The sequence below is a fragment of the Moschus berezovskii genome, chromosome 13 (genome assembly GCF_049115385.1).
Source record: "Moschus berezovskii isolate FMDL1 chromosome 13, NW_MosBer_1.0, whole genome shotgun sequence".
NCBI lineage: Eukaryota > Metazoa > Chordata > Mammalia > Artiodactyla > Moschidae > Moschus > Moschus berezovskii.
In genome coordinates this window covers 75,355,660-75,374,051 of record NC_142472.1, presented here as the reverse complement: position 1 = coordinate 75,374,051, position 18,392 = coordinate 75,355,660, and the positions used below count along the sequence as shown (strand labels likewise).

Sequence of the window (18,392 nt, the reverse complement as noted above, 5' to 3'; positions counted from 1 at the left end):
CCCAAGAAATGTCACTGCTCTAGGCTTGAGGCAGTGGCTCTGGGATGGGGTTTCACTCTGCCTTTCCAATGAGCTCCCAGGAAATGTCACTGCTGTTGGCTTGAGGGTGTCCCTTTGAGTAGCCAGGTTCTGGACCGTTAACCATAATCTCTATTTCCAGGCACCCTAAAGCAAGGGATTAAGCTGCTTCTGTATAATAATCACTATTAATATCACTCATCATCCAGGTATCTATTTACAAGTGGTCATATTTTCTGAACTCCAAACTGAGGTATAAGCTATGATAATGAGATATGTGGGACTATGCTGGAAATTTCAGGAAAAAATATAGTGCATGTGTGTGTGTGTATACACATAAAGACCAAATATATATAAAGATAAATTAAACAAATAAGCTAACATTGATAAGAAACACAAGTCAGTAGAAGATCAGAGAAAGGCATTATTTAGGAGACGCTGTGAACTATGTATGTACTACAGTTTCAAATATCAGAATCACATAACTTATATTAAGAATGTCTTTAATGTATCTATCAGCACAAATAAATTCAATTCAACATTTATTGAGCAACTTTGTACACAGCATAGGGAATTAGGAAATATAATAAAAGTATTAATAGAAATATACTTCATAAACATCAACTGTCCTCTCTAATTGCAGCATTAAGTACTGTTTGGCCTCTGGCTCAAACATATCTATGTAACTAACTGCTTCTAAGAGAACCAAGAAAATCTTCTTTTCTCTCCCAAATACAAAATAGGCAAAAAAACAAAGAGATTAAAAAAAACCCCACAAAGGCCCAGTTTGCCAATGTGGACAATACTGAAACAGCGGGTTAAGTTATGTGAGGGACAGCAATGAGTTTCACTTTCAAGGACCAGCTCTGACGGCTGGCCGTGGCTGCCTGGAGTGCTGCGCTGAGAAGAGCTGAGAGGGTGCGACAAGGTTTAACGGCCCCTCATGTCCCTGACACGAGGCAGAGGTTCACAGCATACTTATTTACAATCTCTAAAAGTGAGACAAGGGCCAAAGTTCAGACTTTATCGGTAAGACCTATACGCATTCTCTACTCATGTACGTTCTGTGGGTGTTTGTTCCTAACTTTAGCTATGTTGAGTAAAAATACGTGCTTCTAAAATGTACAGGTTTTTGTTGGTTAAATTACGTGAGGGACTGGTGTTGCTATTAAGACACTTTCAGTTCAGTTCAGTCGCTCAGTTGTGTCCAACTCTTTGCAACCTCGTGGACTACAGCACGCCAGGCCTCCCTATCCACCATCAACTCTCGGAGTTTACCCAAATTCATGTCCATCAAGTCGGTGATGCCATCCAACCATCTCATCCTCTGTTGTCCCCTTCTCCTCCTGCCTTCAACCTTTCCCAGCATCAGGGTCTTTTCCAATGAGTCAACTCTTTGCATCAGCTGACCAAAATATTAGAGTTTCAGTTTCAACATCAGTCCTTCCAATGATCACCCAGGACTGATTTCCCTTAGGATGGACTGGTTGGATCTCCTTGCAGTCCAAGGGACTCTCAGCGGTCTTCTCCAACACTACAGTTCAAAAGCATCAATTCTTCGGCGCTCAGCTTTCTTCACACTCCAACTCTGACATCCATACATACTGGAAAAACCATAGCCTTGACTAAACAGACCTTTGTTAGCAAGGTAATGTCTCTGCTCTTTAATATGCTGTCTTTGGTCATAACTTTCCTTCCAAGGAGTAAGCGTCTTTTAATTTCATGGCTGCAATCAGCATCCGCAGTGATTTTGGAGCCCCAAAAGATAAAGTCTGACAATGTTTCCCCATCTATTTGCCATGAAGTGATGGGACTGGATGCCATGATCTTAGTTTTCTCAATGTTGAGTTTTAAGCCAACTTTTTCACTCTCCTCTTTCACTTTCATCAAGAGGCTCTTTAGTTCTTCTTCACTTTCTACATTCATATTATTCTCTACATAATAGGGCTTCCCTGATGGCTCAGCCAGTAAAGAATCTACTTGCAGTGCAGGAGACTGGAGTTCGATCCCTGGGTAGGAAGATCCCCTGGAGAAGGAAATGGCAACCCATTCCAGTATTCTTGTCTAGAGAACTCCAGGGACAGAGGAGACTGGCAGGTCACATATGACCATGGGGTCACAAAGAGTCAGACACGACTAAGTGATGAATAAACCCAACACACAGTGAATGTAAAATATCTTAATAGGAACACCAGTCTGTTACCAACAAAAACCCCGTACATTTTAAAAGCACATATTTTTACTCAACATAGTTGATTTTAGGAACAAACATCGATAGAATATACCCAAACAAAAGCTTGCTTCCTAAATTTGCCTGAATAATCCCCACTGTAGATAAGTTAGTGACTCTCTCCCTTCCCCTGTCATCACTTTTGTTGATATCACCTTAGTAACTGCCATCAATTAAAAACTTCTGCCAAAAAGTACCCAGGACACACTGCATGAATCAGTAGGTAATGGCAACAGTCCAGAGATGCAGATGCCAAAAATTCACATCCTTTATTTGCCATTCTTTACAATGAAAGGTTTAATGACTGCAAATCCTCCAACCCTGCATTCAGAACACATGTAATCACCAAACTGGAATCCCAGCCAAAAAAATCCAATGTTTTTCCTTTTTCTTTCCCCCTTCTATTTTTAGCATGAGCCTGGGGTGAGTTTAACTTTGTGCTACAATTGTAATGAGAAACAGACATGCATATAAACTCAGCCATGCTTATGTGGATTCCACAATAGCGTTTTGTTAGTTGTTATAGGAAATTAGATCTAAATTACACATAATTGCTATCCAATCCAAGAATGGCACAGTTACTGAGGCTAGCATAGACTTTTTGATGTCTAGAGATTATTTTGATCTGGCTTAAAAAAAAATCAGTGCAGGAAGGAAAAATCAAAAGAATAAACTGACATACCATGTGTTGTAGCGACATCACAGATTAAGTTCATTTCATCCAATGGTAACCTCCAGGAGCTACATTCTTCGGTAAAGGTTTGGGATCTTCCTTCATGTCTTTCTACTGGATACTCCTGTATGTGTATAAGTGCTGGACCCTATTGAAAAAAAGAGTCAGTTCAGTTCAGTTCAGTCACTCAGTCGTGTCCAACTCTTTGCGACCCCATGAATCACAGCACGCCAGGCCTCCTTGTCCATCACCAACTCCCGGAGTACACTCAAACTCATGTCCATCGAGTCGGTGATGCCATCCAGCCATCTCATTCTCTGTCATCCCCATCTTCTCCCACCCCCAATCCCTCCTAGCATCAGACTCTTTTCCAGTGAGTCAACTCGTCGCATGAGGTGGTTATCTCCAATAAGATATTTGGGTAGTTATGAAAATGTAGAAAAGTTAAGAGTTCTTCCAAACTAAGATTTTCAATTCAAATACTCACTATCTTGACACATCTCTTCTCATTGTACTGACTGGCATGATAAATATAGTTGCATGTATAAAGGCTTTCAAATGTGCTATCATATTTGATTTCTCATTTTTTTCCTTTTTATTCAGAAAATATATCAGATATAAAATTCCATAGGAGTTCTCATTACTTTACTCTTTCCGAAGCCAACTGCAAGTTTTGAACTCCAACTCTGGGGACCCAGGGCTGTCCAAACCAGGAGAATAATTTTTTAAATACAATTGATTTGCATGCCCTTACAATCCTTAATTAATCAAAACTTTTTGGGTCAGATATTGACTACTGTGGCAGCCGGGGCTTCCCAGGTGGTATAGTGGTAAAAGAATCCACCTGTCAATACAGGAGATGCAGGAGACTTGGGTTTGATTCCTGGGTTGAGAAGATCGCTTCGAGTAGGAAATGGCAAAACACTCCAGTATTCTTGCCTGGAGAATTCCATGGACAGAGGAGCCTGGTGGGCTATACAGTCCATGGGATCACAAAGAGTCAGACACAACTGAGTGACTGAGCATGCACACATTCATGGGTGCTATTACCCCTTCGATCTAGATTGTATCTTAGGAGCTGGATGACTAAATACTACATTTCTTGTACTCCTTTTCAGCAAGCATTCTGGATATGATTTAGCTTCTGCCAGTTAAATGCACTTGCATGAGATTTGTCAGGCAGATGAGCAGCAGAAGCTATCCTCCTGCAGTCAGTGTGGACAAGGAGAATCTGACAAATATGAGCAGTCAGAGTCTATGCTCTACTACAAGGGCTGACAAACTAGAGCTCACAGGTCAAGTCTGATCCACTCCTTGATCGTGTCAATAAAATTTTACTAGGACACAGTGTCACTCATTTGTTAATGTATTGCCTGAGGCTGCTTATGTGCTACCATGGCAAAGTTGAGCAGCTGTGACAGAATCTCTGTGGCCACCATGTCTAAAATATTTACTCGTGTGTGTGTGTGTGTGTGCGCACGCGCGCGTGTGCACACTCAGTTGCTCAGTCATGTTCGATTCTTTGCAAGCTTATGGACTGTAGCCAGTCAGGCTCCTCTGTCCTTGGAATTTTCCAGGCAAGAATACTGGAGTGGGTTGCCATTTCCTACTGTAGGGGGTCTTCCCGATGCAAGGATCGAACCCGGGTCTCTAATGTTGTCTGCATTGGTAGGTGGGTTCTTTACCACTGAGCCACCACTATCCAGCCCCTTACAGGAAAAGTTGGCTAGTCCAGTCCTACTGTGCAGAAGCAAAAACACTGATCCTGAAACTAAAAGTCCAGCGGTGGCCCCCTGACTTCTGTCCCTCTTGTCCTTTCTATTGATTTTATAAGCAGCTAATTCCCCACAGTCAAACCTAGAGGGGTTGCTACTGCAACTAGTGATTGATATTTCTTTGCCTTTTTTCTTGAAAACAAATATAATGGAGTAACTGTCCTACCTGACTTTCCTGAAATACAGATTAGCTCTTAGGAATTCTACCAATCATTAGCTATTACCTATATCATGACCCTCAGAGGCCAGACTCACTTGAGAATCACAGAAGAAGCTAAATCTATTCTGAAATAACATCAGAACAAGTCATTTCTAAGATTGAATAGATTTTCCTCTAGGGAAGATACTGAAAAACAGATAACATTCAATATTCTAATGAAGAAATAATGATATCAACCGTAACGTCTATATGATGAGTTTCTGCTGGACACAGAAGTTTCTGCATTCCATTTCTTGACTGACCAATTGTCCAGTAGCCCATGAAGGTCTGCTCCGGCAGAGGCAACCTGTCAAAGATTAATTTGAAGAGTAAACATTTCTTCTTGTTTCCAAGTCACAGGAAAAAATAAGAACCATCCATTGAAAGTGTTGAGTTGCTCAGTTGTGTCCAATTCCTTGTGACCCTACAGACTGTAGCCTGCCAGACTCCTCTGTCCATGGAATTCTCCAAGTAAGAGTACTGGAGTGGGTTGCCATGTATTACTGATCACATAAATAAATCTGAAGAATACTTTACTTCGAAGTGAGTTCTACTTCATTTTATTAAAGGATAGTCTTTAATAGGATGTTTAAAATATACTTGAAAAAGAAAAGAATTCACATTTCAGAAACTCAGAAGGTAACGTCCTACTCTGTTTTTACCACAATGACAAATATGATTAATGTTTAAGTATTTTTTCCCTGCACTGGTAAATACTTATTAATTTAACATCTAAATTCCTATTAGAGTAACAGAAAGGATTAGGGGAAAAAATGGAGCAACCCATCAGTTTTTTTCATTCTATTCTCCTAAATTTGAAATCATACAATAAGTAGTACAGAATACTACTGGGATTCCCAAGTGGCTCAGTGGTAAAGAATCTGCCTGTCAAAGCAGTAGATGTGAGTTCGATCCCTGGCTCAGGAAGATTCCCTGGAGAATGAAATGGCAAACCACTCCAGCACTCTTGCCTGGGAAATCTCATGGACAGAGGAGCCTGGTGTGCCCCAGACCATGGCATCACAAAGAGTCCAACACGACTCAAGGACTAAACGCCACCACCAGAATTCTACAGTTCACATGTTTACAAGTTGCACAGGGCAAATTTCATAGGATCTACTTTAGCACTTTAATCTTTTTTTTTTTTTTCGAACTGACATAAAATACCTACAGAAACATTCACACAAACGTGCCACTTACTCCTGAGCACACCAATGTGTCCAGCACTCAAGCATCACCAACACTCAGAAACTCCCTTGGACTATTTCATTCATTACCTCTACCATGGGAGCTACTATGCTGACTTCTAATGGAATTATTCAATGCTTAGATTCCATTTTATCTCAAGCTACTTTTAAATAAAATAACTTGCAAAAACAAATATGGCAATGCTAAAAGACAAAACCACAGATAAAATTTTTTAGAATAAAGCCTTTACTTTTTAATCATATTAAATTGAATCTTTACAAAAGAAACCATTAATTTGTCATTTAATTCATTATGAATTTCTTATTCCATGGTAAGTGACGGCCAAAAATGATTCAGAGTTAAAAGTTCTTCAAAAATAATGCATAATATGACTAAAAATTGAAATGAATGCTTGAAATAAGCATCATGATCATCAAAAGAGTACATATTGATATTTAGAAAATCACTTTATTTTCAGTAAAAGAGTAAGTCTGACAAAATATCTCCACATACTTAATAAGACCATGGAAGGCTTAGGTTTTTTTTTGCATAGATTAGTGAAACCAAGTATTCTGGTGGAATATGATTTTTATCCTTTGAAATGCTAATGTTTAACACCATAGGAAGGAAATCTACAAGAAATTTACATTGAAATTCTTCTAAATCATAACATAAATCATTCAAAATGACATATGTGCTTTTGTATCTATTATTTAAAATACATTTTAAGTACGTGGACAATTATCCTGATTGGTCATCACTTATTTCCCTGTTTTTGCTTCTTTTTTTTTTTTAACCACTAATGAGGTGGAAGAGGCACTGATTTAGGGGATTTACTATAACTGTTCTCTCTTAAGGTAATAAAACACATTCCCATGTCAAAGGAAAGATCTTGAAAACGTCTTGTAGACTAGAATCTCTCTCCGCTTATTTAGGGAATGAACAGTATACATTGCCTTCAGCAGTTCACCAAAGGGGAATTAGATCTCTAAAAACAGAGCAGAAAACAAAGGAAGGATATACACCTAATTTCTTTCTAGTGTAGAAGATTTAGTGGGTTCTAGTGCTAGTTCTTTTATTAACTAGCTCTGCAGACTTGTGAAATAAAAGTTAGATAATTTCTCTGAGTGTTACTTTTTTCCTTTGTGAGATGAAGGCAATAATCTGTAAGATTCTGGTTTCTTCTAAGGATGGGGGGAGTCTCCGATGACCATTTTAGAGAGTGGAGTGAACTGTCAGTGGTAGAGCTTGCATAACCATTGGTTCTGGAGTGAATATAAATAATCAGAACACAATTATCTACACCTATCAATAGAGGGGCTTCCCTGGTGGCTCAGCTGGTAAAGAACCCACCTACCAATGCAGGAGACACAACAGACACAGGTTTGATCCCCGGGTTGGGAAATCCCCTGGAGAAGGAAATGGCAACCCATTCCAGTATTCTTGCCTGGAAAATTCCATGGAGAGAGGAGCCTGGTAAGCTATAGGCCATGGGGTCGCAAAGATGTGCCAGGCCACATCAGTAGAATAGGTGCCTGGTAGACAAAATTGCTTTTTTAAGGCTGATAAAAAGGATCTCTACGTCCACCCCAAATTGTCTCTTCGAAGACAACAGAAACAGTTACACATCTGGAAATCTAATCAGAGGTGGAGCATTGCTTAATAAAAATTATGCTTGGTTGATAGGTTGAAACAAAGCCTAAAAAAGTGGTTTAATATATCCTTTAATAATCTCACAAAATATCATACAGATGCTAAAAACAAAATAAAACCAAAACCTTCATCCATTTGGGAAAAAAATAACTTTACTAGACTTCCAATTTTTACTGACAACCCCCAGGGAATATTCATGAAAGCTGCTTTGAACTTGCCAACTCACTGTAAGTAACGGTCATGGAAATTACAGACTGCCTGGTTCCATCTAAAAATAGCACTAGCTGTTTTGTTGGCAGAGTATGGAAAGGACCTTCAGGTACCCTATATAGAATCTGTTTCGAAATCACATAACAAAATGCTATTAGTGTTAACAATTGCAACTGAAAGTCACATATGCAGAGTGTTCTGAAGTTACCCAATCAAACTGATTCTATCTGCCCCTTGGTAATAGCGGGAGGTGTTTCTAGACTTCCTGTGGGCTCTAGGGTGGCCAAATGAGGTACACCAAAGCCCCTCATTTATTTTCCACTACTAAGTTTTCCCAAACATTGTGTCAAAATTTGATGGTTATTAACTCTCTCCCCTTCAATAAGTTACTGCACGCGTGCTAAGTCGCTTTAGTCGTGTCTGACTCTTAGTGACCCCATGGACTATCCTTCGCCAGGCTCCTCTGTCTATGGAATTCTCCAGGCAAGAATACTGGAGTAGGTAGCCATTCTCTTCTTCAGGGGATCTTCCTGACCCAGGGATAGAACCCGGGTCTCCCGCATTGCGGGCAGATTCTTTACCATCTGAGTCACCAGGGATGTCCAGTTAGGGGCAAGAGGAATTATAACTGAATGCATGAACAAGCTTTGGAATCTGAAATATATTCAACATTAATTTAAGGGTAACTCTAAACTAATAACCAGTTAGCAAACGGCCCTATACCATTACTGAAATCTGTCATCCAACTCCAACCAGACTTAAGTTGTTATATCCAATTTGATTGAAACAACTATGGTGTTTTCCATAGTTTTAAGATCCTGTTACTTCAGCAGAGACATTACTTTGCCAACCAAGGTCTGTCTAGTCAAGGCTATGGTTTTTCCCGTGGTCATGTATGGATGTGAGAGTTGGACTGTGAAGAAAGCTGATCGCCGAAGAATCGATGCTTTTGAACTGTGGTGTTGGAGAAGACTCTTGAGAGTCCCTTGGACTTCAAGGAGATCCAACCAGTCCATTCTAAAGGAGGTCAATCCTGGGTGTTCATTGGAGGGACTGATGCTAAAGCTGAAACTGCAGTACTTTGGCCACCTCATGCGACGAGTTGACTCACTGGAAAAGACTCTGATGCTGGGTAAGGTTGGGGGCGGGAGGAGAAGGGGACGACTGAGAATGAGATGGCTGGATGGCATCACCGACTCTGTGGACATGGGTTTGAGTGAGCTCCGGGAGTTGGTGATGGAGAGGGAGGCGTGGTGTGCTGTGATTCATGGGGTCGCAGAGAGTCGGACACGACTGAGCGACTGAACTGAACTGAACTTCTATTGTTTAACTTTGTTAAAGTCCTACCTGGAAAATGATAAATGGATTTTATTTTAAGAGAGAAGACAATGAACTTAAGACTTATAAATAGTACTAGTTTTTATCTTCAGTGTCATTCATGAATTTATGTTTTTTAAAACACTGAAGTATTTCAATTCATATGTTGTGATGTTTCTTAATCCCTTGTGGAATTATTAATAAAGATCTGGAAGTAAAAGTTTTAACTAAAAAAGAAAAGGTGACTTTCAAAATTATGACTCAGGTCAAATTGCAGCACTGAGGCCAATTACAGAAAGGGAAAAAAAAGTTTTTTTAAGCATGCATACATTTCATAACATGATACCTATGGACACCAAAGTCGAGTTAGAGGGTCTGAATGACATACAAGAGATTTGTCTAAGATTGTTTCCATAAAGAGGTGAGCTGGGGTTTTAACGAGTATGTTCTGGCAAATTTCTGCTTCTCTGAACATTTGCCAAAACTATTTCTGGAGTATGAAAGAAACACATGAAAAAGATTTGGATCTTTCTAGGGGCATTATGCAATTGGAAGTTGTTGACATACCTATTATCAACAATTCCTAAAACATTTCCTTACTTTCATGGGAATAATGGAACCCTTCAGGGTAGTTCCACCAACTCTCAAAAATTCACCAATTATTACCATCTTTGAGAAGAAAAAGAACAACTCCAATTTTAGAGGGCCTCGCTTGTTCCTAATGTTTTAAATCTAACCTTTGGCAAAAAGTAAGTTGGACTATCCAATTGAGTTTACTGGAACCTTTAACAGAATAACCCTGATAAATATTTCCACCTGTGGTTCTGACCCTTCCTCTCACTCGCCAGCCAGCATATGCCTTGGGTGAAGTGAAGTGAAAGTCGCTCAGTCGTGTCCGACTCTTTGAGACCCCATGGACTATATAGTCCATGGAATTCTCCAGGCCCACAATACTGGAGCATATGCCTTAGTTACTGTGAATTGCTACTTGCTGTTCTTCCACATCCTCTGCATTTTCATGCTTCCATGAGGTTTTTACTTCAGCCCAGAACGCCTTTCTGCTATTGCCTCTTTGATGAAATCTTTCTCATTCTTAAAGCCCAATTCAAATGTCACTCCCTCTTGCATCTTTCTCCCACATTTCTTTCTGGGCAGAATGAATCTCTCGCTCTTCTGGGTTTCCATGGAAATTTGTACAGATGGAACTCTTAGAAACTCTTAGGATAGAGTTCTGTAGTATCTGCAGTTTTCAAATTTAAGGCCTCATAGAGAGCATGGTCATAAGTGAATCTATGAAGTCCCTTGCAAATATTTATCATTTCTAAAATAAAAAGTCACATAATGAAAACAGAAACGCCACCTTAAACTACTAATAATGGGTACTACTGCCCCCAGTGAGCCTCCCTTGTTAGCAAGAAACTTCTGAATTTCCCTTCCCTCAGTCTTGCATGTTGCTGGGAAATAAATTTTGCTCTGCTGCAAATGATGTGTACATGAATATTACATGTGTTTTTCCTTTCGCTGTCTGCCTCTGCATTTAGACATTATGGTTTTCACTTTACAACTGAGATTTGTGCACCTCTGCCACCGAGATCCTGCTGTGGTCACAGAAATGAAAAGACATTTGGATGCAGGAGATGAAACAAAGACATGGGGAAACGTGTCTTCCTTGGCTAACGCTTCTCAGACAGCTCCCCCATATCCAGGGTAGCACTGTGCAGTGTCGGCGCTGCCGCCCAGGGTCACTCCATGCTAAAGCAGATGTAGTCACCAAGCTCCACACGTCTCTTTCTTCCTCTTCACAGAAGTTGTGAGACTACAGGTTTGGGGCTTGGGTTTCCTTTCCCTCAACTCTCTTCAAATTTCACTGCAAAAACTTCTTTTTTCCTGCCATCTGCTTTACCAACCACATCTTAGTATTTTTGAATCTTAAACTCTTCTTTTCTAGTTATTCACACCAACAGTGACTGGGGCTGAAACTCTCCCAGCTGGAAATTTTCCCAGAAAACAAACAAAAAACCCCCAAACTACTATTATTTCCCACAAGAAGGACTCATAGGACAAGAAACCCTACTGTGAATGCAGCACTTTGAATGTAACATTGCATAATAAGGTTGAGAGTTTACATGTTTTCTCAAGATTGCTAATTCAGTGAGAGTAAGGCTTACATCCTACTCGCTTGAATCTCGGCCACTTAGAATGAATCAGTTCTGCCATGGAAACCTCTCAAACCATGTCCCTCTTTTTTATTCCCACTGCCACAACGTCAGCTCTCGCAGTTCATCACTGGAGTTACCACAGTTGCTTCCCGACAGGTAGGTCTTCCTGCTCTCAGTTTCACCGCCTTTCAGCTTCTTAACTTTAGAAAACTTAGAGGGGTCTTTCTAATCTATGAGTCAGACCATGTTAATCTGGCTTCAAATACTTCTAAGGTTCTGTCAACTCTCCTCTTTTAGTCTCACCATGCAGCATACCCTGTAAAACTGTCTCTGCTTGAAGTTCTTTCTTCTCCTTTATTAGCCTAGAGAACACCTGTTCATCCTGTAAAGATTTACCTGGTGACTGTCCTTGAATCTCCCCCCAGGGCAGAAGGCAGCAACCCTACCTCTTTGCTCGCTCTTGTCAGAACACAAGGCACTCTTTGCCTGAGTGTTTCCCCGATTATGATGGTCTCCTTGAAGGCAGACTCTGAGCCTTCTCCTTTAGATTTCTGACTCCTCGTTTAGCGTTTACCATGTAAATGTTCAATGGGTGCGTTTGTTTAGTCATTCAGTCCTGTCTGACTCTCTGGGGTCCATGGACTGTAGGCCGCCAGGCTCCTCCATCCATGGAATTTTCCAGGCAAGAATACTGGAGTGGATTTGCCATTTCCTGTTCCAGGGGATCTTCCTGACCCAGAGATCGAACCGGAGTCTCCTGCGTCTCCTGTACTGGCAGTCCATGGGGTCACAAAGAATTGGACGTGACTGAGTGACCAACATTTTCACTTTTCAAATGTTCAGTCCTGTGTGCTAAATGAACGAAAGCGTGCATGTTGCATGCCAAGTCGCTTTAGTCGGGTGTGGCCTTCTGCCACTCTGTGGGCTGCAGTCCACCAGCCTCCTCGGTTCGTGTGACTCTCCAGGCAAGGATACTGCAGGGGGCAGCCAGGGCCTCCTGCAGGGGCGCTTCCTGATGACATCTCCTTCGGCTCCTCCACTGATGGAGGATTTGTTACTGCTGAGCCACCAGGGAAGCCCAAATGAATGAATGCTTGGTTATATTACAAGTGCCAAGAGCTTCATCTACTTGTTTCTCATCTTGATGGCAAGTTGCGAACCACCACAGCGGATTATCCTCACTGAATCTTGACTACCTAACTCTCAACAAAGGGCGAAAGTATGTTTGAAAGAGTTACCAACTGGTTGGGATTCAGGATTTCTACCCAGCCAGGAGACAGAGATCATTTACAAATGCCTAAAGGATCAAGGTGGTCTGGTATTCCCATCTCTTTCAGAATTTTCCACAGTTTATTGTGATCCACAACAGTCAAAGGCTTTGGTATAGTCAATGAAGCAGAAATAGATGTTTTTCTGGAACTCTCTTGCTTTCTCCATGATGCAGCGGATGTTGGCAATTTGATCTCTGGTGCCTCTGCCTTTTCTAAAACCTGCTTGAACATCTGGGAGTTCATGGTTCACGTACTGCTGAAGCCGGGCTTAGAGAAGTTTGAGCATGACTTTACTAGCATGTGAGATGAGCACAATTGTGTGGTAGTTTGAGCATTCTTTGGCATTGCCTTTCTTTGGGATTGGAATGAAGACTGACCTTTTCCAGTCCTGTGGCCACTGCTGAGTTTTCCAAATTTGCTGGCATATTGAGTGCAGCACTTTCACAGCATCATCTTTCAGGATTTGAAATAGCTCAACTGGAATTCCTTAGAACTGGACATGGAACAACAGACTGGTTCCAAATAGGAAAAGGAGTACGTCAAGGCTGTATATTGTCACCCTGCTTATTTAACTTATATGAAGAGTACATCATGAGTAACGCTGGGCTGGAAGAAGCACAGGCTGGAATCAAGATTGCCAAGAGAAATATCAATAACCTCAGATATGCAGATGACACCACCTTTCTGGCAGAAAGTGAAGAGGAACTCAAAGGCCTCTTGATGAAAGTGAAAGAGCAGAGTGAAAAGGTCGGCTTGAAGCTCAACATTCAGAAAACATAGATCATGGCATCTGGTCCCATCACTTCACGGGAAATAGATGGGGAAACAGTGGAAACAGTGTCAGACTTTATCTTTTTGGGTTCCAAAATCACTGCAGATGATGATTGCAGCCATGAAATTAAAAGACGCTTACTCCTTGGAAGGAAAGTTATGACCAACATAGATAGCATATTAAAAAGCAGAGACATTACTTTGCCAACCAAGGTCCATTTAGTCAAGGCTATGGTTTTTCCTGTGGTCATGTATGGATGTAAGAGTTGGACTGTGAAGAAAGCTGATTGCTGAAGAATTGATGCTTTTGAACTGTGGTGCTGGAGAAGACTCTTGAGAGTCCCCTGGACTACAAGGAGATCCATTCTAAAGGACATCAATCCTGGGTGTTCATTGGAAGGACTGATGCTAAGGCTGAAACTCCAATACTTTGGCCACCTCATGCGACGAGTTGACTCACTGGTAAAGACTGATGTTGGGAGGGATTGGGGGCAGGAGGAGAAGGGTACGACAGAGAATGAGATGGCTGGATGGAATCACCGACTCGATGGACATAAGTTTGAGTGAACTCCGGGAGTTGGTGATGGACAGGGAGGCCTGGCGTGCTGTGATTCATGGGGTCGCAAAGAGTCAGACATGACTGAGCGACTGAACTGAACTGAACTGAAAGGATCAGGGATAATTCTGTGAGACTGTCAAAGATGAGTATTGAAGAAGATTCATAGATCTTGACAATTTCTATGTAGATTGGTTATATTTTAAAATTTTTCTCTGCACCCCCATAAAGGAAGTGAAAGCAAGTTTTAATAAAATGACTGTGAAGCTACTTCAAAATATACCAAGAGAATAAGGGCAAGGACTGTGAAACTATAAAACCCAATACCACCCTTCTGCTTATAACAGTCCTGAGATGTCATTATTTATTCAGTTGCTAAGTCATGTTCAATCTTTCTGATCCCTGCAGCAACTGCAGTGCTCCAGGCTTCCCTGTTCTTTACTATCTCCTGGACTCTGCTCAAACTCTTGTCCCCTGAGTCAGTGATGCCATCCAACCATCTCATCTCAGATGTCATTATGTAAATCTTACTGTTTTCTAAAACTAAAGAGCTCTTTTACAAGGTGATAGTAAATCATCACTAAGACTAGAATTGTATACCTTAGAACTTTGTGATCAATACAATGAACTCACTTGTAAAAACTAACTCTTTAGTAGGGCAATTACAGCATATAATATTTGGAAAATGGAAGGGGAAGCACAAAACATTGAGAATCTTTTAATTTAACGGGATAAATAGTAAACTGATAATCACTCTTACAGACAAAAAGAAACCTAATGAAATTACTCTAGAGAGAACCCTGGTTGGGGATGTTCTTTTTGATGTCTCCCGGTATTTGGGTCTTCCCAGGTGGCTCAGACAGTAAAGAATCTGCTTGCAAGGCAGGAGACCCGGGTTTGATCCTTGGGTCAGGAAGATCCCCTGGAGAAGGGAATAGCAACCCACTCCAGCATTCTTGCCCGGAGAATTCCATGGACAGGGGCATCTGGTGGGCTTCAGTCCATGGGGTTGCAAAGAGTCAGACACGACTGAGCGACTAACACTTTCAGTACTTGGAAGACCCCATAGTTAGTCTTGGTCAGAGAAGAAGCAGCCGCATTGATATTTCAGTTACACAGGGTAAGTCATCATGTGGAAGAAGACAGATACAGGTGTTAGGTTGTTAGAATAGGAAACAGGAGTCCAGAATGGCGGTGGCTAAAAGACAAGGAAGGGAAAAGCCCATGAAAATAGAACAAAGGAAGGTCCAAGGACCAGGGTGAGGACCTCACGTGGAACAAACAACACTCCTGGCTAGCCCAATTTACATAGGGCAGCCCCAGGGGGAGAAAAAACATATAAAAAGAGGAGCCAAAGGGCTGGGGGGTACTCTTCTCTTCGCGTCCTTGGGTTGACATGCCCTCGTGCCTCGAAAATGGATTTTCCTGCTATTTTCTAAATAAAATAGAGCTGTAACATTGAGCTGTAACACCGATTTGTCTAAGAGCTATAACACGGTCCGTTTGAGACCTGAGAGCTATAACATGGTCTGTCCAAGACCCGAGAGCTGTGACACGCCGAGGGGGCTTTAATGTCCATCACTCCAAATCTTTGTTGTGATGAGACAAAAACTGAGGAGCATACACTTGCTTGAAACAGGTAAATGTCTTCATCGAGACAGATACCCTTCTAAGAGACATTCAATATAGATGAAGCTGTGCTGTCTGAAATATGCACACCAGGCACTGCTCTAAAGAGAAAGATCAATACGAAACACGATCCTGTAACACACTGCAATGAGGTATCAACATCTTTTACAGCAAACAGGAAAACAGCCTCAGCTACCTTCATTGGGAGTTCTATGAAAACATGCTGTGAGACTGGCTGATAAAGTCGTGAATGGTTGCTGATATAAGGGAAAAGAGTGACTAGTTGTTCAGCTCTCCAATTCAACTAGGGGCAGTGAACCATAAAAATCTATGAGCTTGAGGGACATTAAAGGTTATTTAATCCAGTATTTCAAGTTTGGATCCCTTGAGTACCTCCCCAGCCAGGTTTGTCCAGATCTGTCTGTGGCCGGTCTACAGAAAGCACACCCTACCTTTCCCCTGGGTAATCCACTCCACCTTTGAACACAGGAGCTGTTGGCCTGGAGATGGAAGCCAACTCTCTTTAATTTGTAATGACTTAGAAGTGATGCACATATACAGAGTGACTGAAAATTATTCGGCTAAAGCTAACTAGATTATTAAGTATGATTTTGAGGATGGTAGTGTTAAGTAAAGGATTCTACATAGAATAAACTTAAGTTGCTTTAGTCATGTCTGATTCTTTGCAATCCCATGAACTGTAACCCTCCAGCCCATCTGTCCATGACGATTCTCCAGGAAAGAATACTGGAGTGGGTTGCCATGCTGTCCTCCAGGGGATCTTCCCAACCCACAGATCAAACCTGCATCTCCTGTGCCTCTGCACTGGCAGGCAGATTCTTTTACCACTGAGCCACTGGGGAAGCCCCTACCAATGCATAAACTTACTTATATTATCTTGAACGGCTATAGAAATGCCTGGTTAACTTGATTTCTCATTTGTCATTGCTAAGGGTGTGAATGTTACACACCCAGGGCAGGCACTGCAGGGCAGTGTAAGCTTTGCTATACTGGAGGCCATGGTCCCAAGAAACAGCAATTTCAGAATAAATCTTTAACATTTTAATTTTATTTAAATAAGAAAACAAATGGGAAAATTCCAGGGCCCAGAGGGTCTGGGGACATTTAAAAAATAAACTATAGGAAATAATACACGTTAGGACAGAACGTAAGGCTTTCCTTTTCCTTTCCAGAGCCTCTCTCAAAGGCAACTACTATCAACAGCTACCAAAGTGTTTTTAAATTATTTAAATTGTGAACCTAATAAATAAATTTAATAAAAAGTATTGGCTAATATCATCTTAGACTGAGTTAATTCAAATTACCTTATTTTACCTGAAAAAGTGAAGTTTAAAAGTTTCAATAAAGCATTTGAAAGCGGAGAGAGAATAGAGATATCAACAGACATCAGAGGAGTAATTTCAAGATTCCAATAGGGCTTCTTTACCAGCTATGGGACACTTTAAAAGTGCAGTCACACATAGCAGTCATTTTTAGATGTGCAGTCTGGCTAGCAACAGCATTTCTATGAGTCTGTAAAGGATAATGACATTTAAACATATGCATAAACATACAAAGTGTTGGTATTAATGTTTTTATTCCTTACTTTTGTTGAAATGTCAGAGAAATGCCTAGCTTAAAGCAACTTATATGCTTTATGAATCTGTTCATTATGTTTAGAATAAATACTTTAAGTCTAAAAACTCAAGGATCAAGAGGAAATGAGAAAAAAGTGGGATTGTGGGATGAGTGTACACATGCTAGAATCAGTGCTGGAGAAGACTCTTGAGAGTCCCTTGGACTGCAAGGAGATCCAACCAGTCCATTCTGGGGGAGATCAGTCCTGGGTGTTCATTGGAAGGACTGATGTTGAAGCTGAAACTCCAATACTTTGGCCACCTCATACGAAGAGTTGACTCACTGGAAAAGACCCTGATGCTGGGAAGGATTGGGGGCAGGAGGAAACAGGGACGACAGAAATGAGATGGCTGGATGACATCACCGACTCGATGGACATGAGTTTGAGTGAACTCCGGGAGTTGGTGTTAGACAGGGAGGCCTGGCGTGCTGTGATTTACGGGGTCACAAAGAGTCGGACACGACTGATTGACTGAACTGAACTGAATCTATTACAGATATATTTCTTTTCAACAAAGAAGATTGGGAATTAAGTGTTTTAAAAAGGATCTCCTTTCAGGGTCATGTCTCTTTTATTAAGAAGAAAAACTCAGGGGAAAAAAAAAACATAAAAAAATATGTCTTAGTCGAAATAATACACAGAACCTTAGGAAAAGATCTAGAAGGATTAAATAATAATTGTTTCTGGATGGTGAAATTATTAGTGTTTTAATTTTCTTTTTGCTAATTTATTTTAAAAATAAATGGGACATCATTCTTCATTTAGTAGGTATACATCATAGAGAAATCCTACATATAAAAGTTTATAAATTTCTTCAAATTTTTTATTCTATTTGCTGATAAAATTAATGACTGATGGACTGTAGATACTTTGCCAGTAACAAATAAGCAACAAATACTTTGGGGGGAAAAAAAAAGAAGCTAGCTTCATAAATCAAGCAGCATTTTAAAAAGAAATCAATAGGGTTGAGGGCAAAAAGTGTGGATCAAGAAAAATCGGCATTCAAGTATTTTATAGATAGATGTGTCTCCAAGGGAAGACAGGGAGAGATAAAAACACCAAGTTAAACTCAGAGGGTGGAGATAATGTCTTTGTATATTTGAT

General features: G+C 40.8%; 1 protein-coding gene across 1 annotated transcript in view; it reads right to left on the bottom strand.

The window, feature by feature from the left end:
• VWA8 (von Willebrand factor A domain containing 8) overlaps positions 1–18,392 on the bottom strand; it is a 399,072-nt gene that overhangs the window by 170,751 nt on the left and 209,929 nt on the right. The window contains exons 27-28 of the mRNA XM_055426030.2: positions 5,094–5,202; positions 2,931–3,069 (exon numbers count right to left, since the gene is read on the bottom strand). Coding sequence (XP_055282005.1) covers positions 2,931–3,069; positions 5,094–5,202 — 248 coding nt within the window. The remainder of the gene's footprint in view (positions 1–2,930; positions 3,070–5,093; positions 5,203–18,392) is intronic.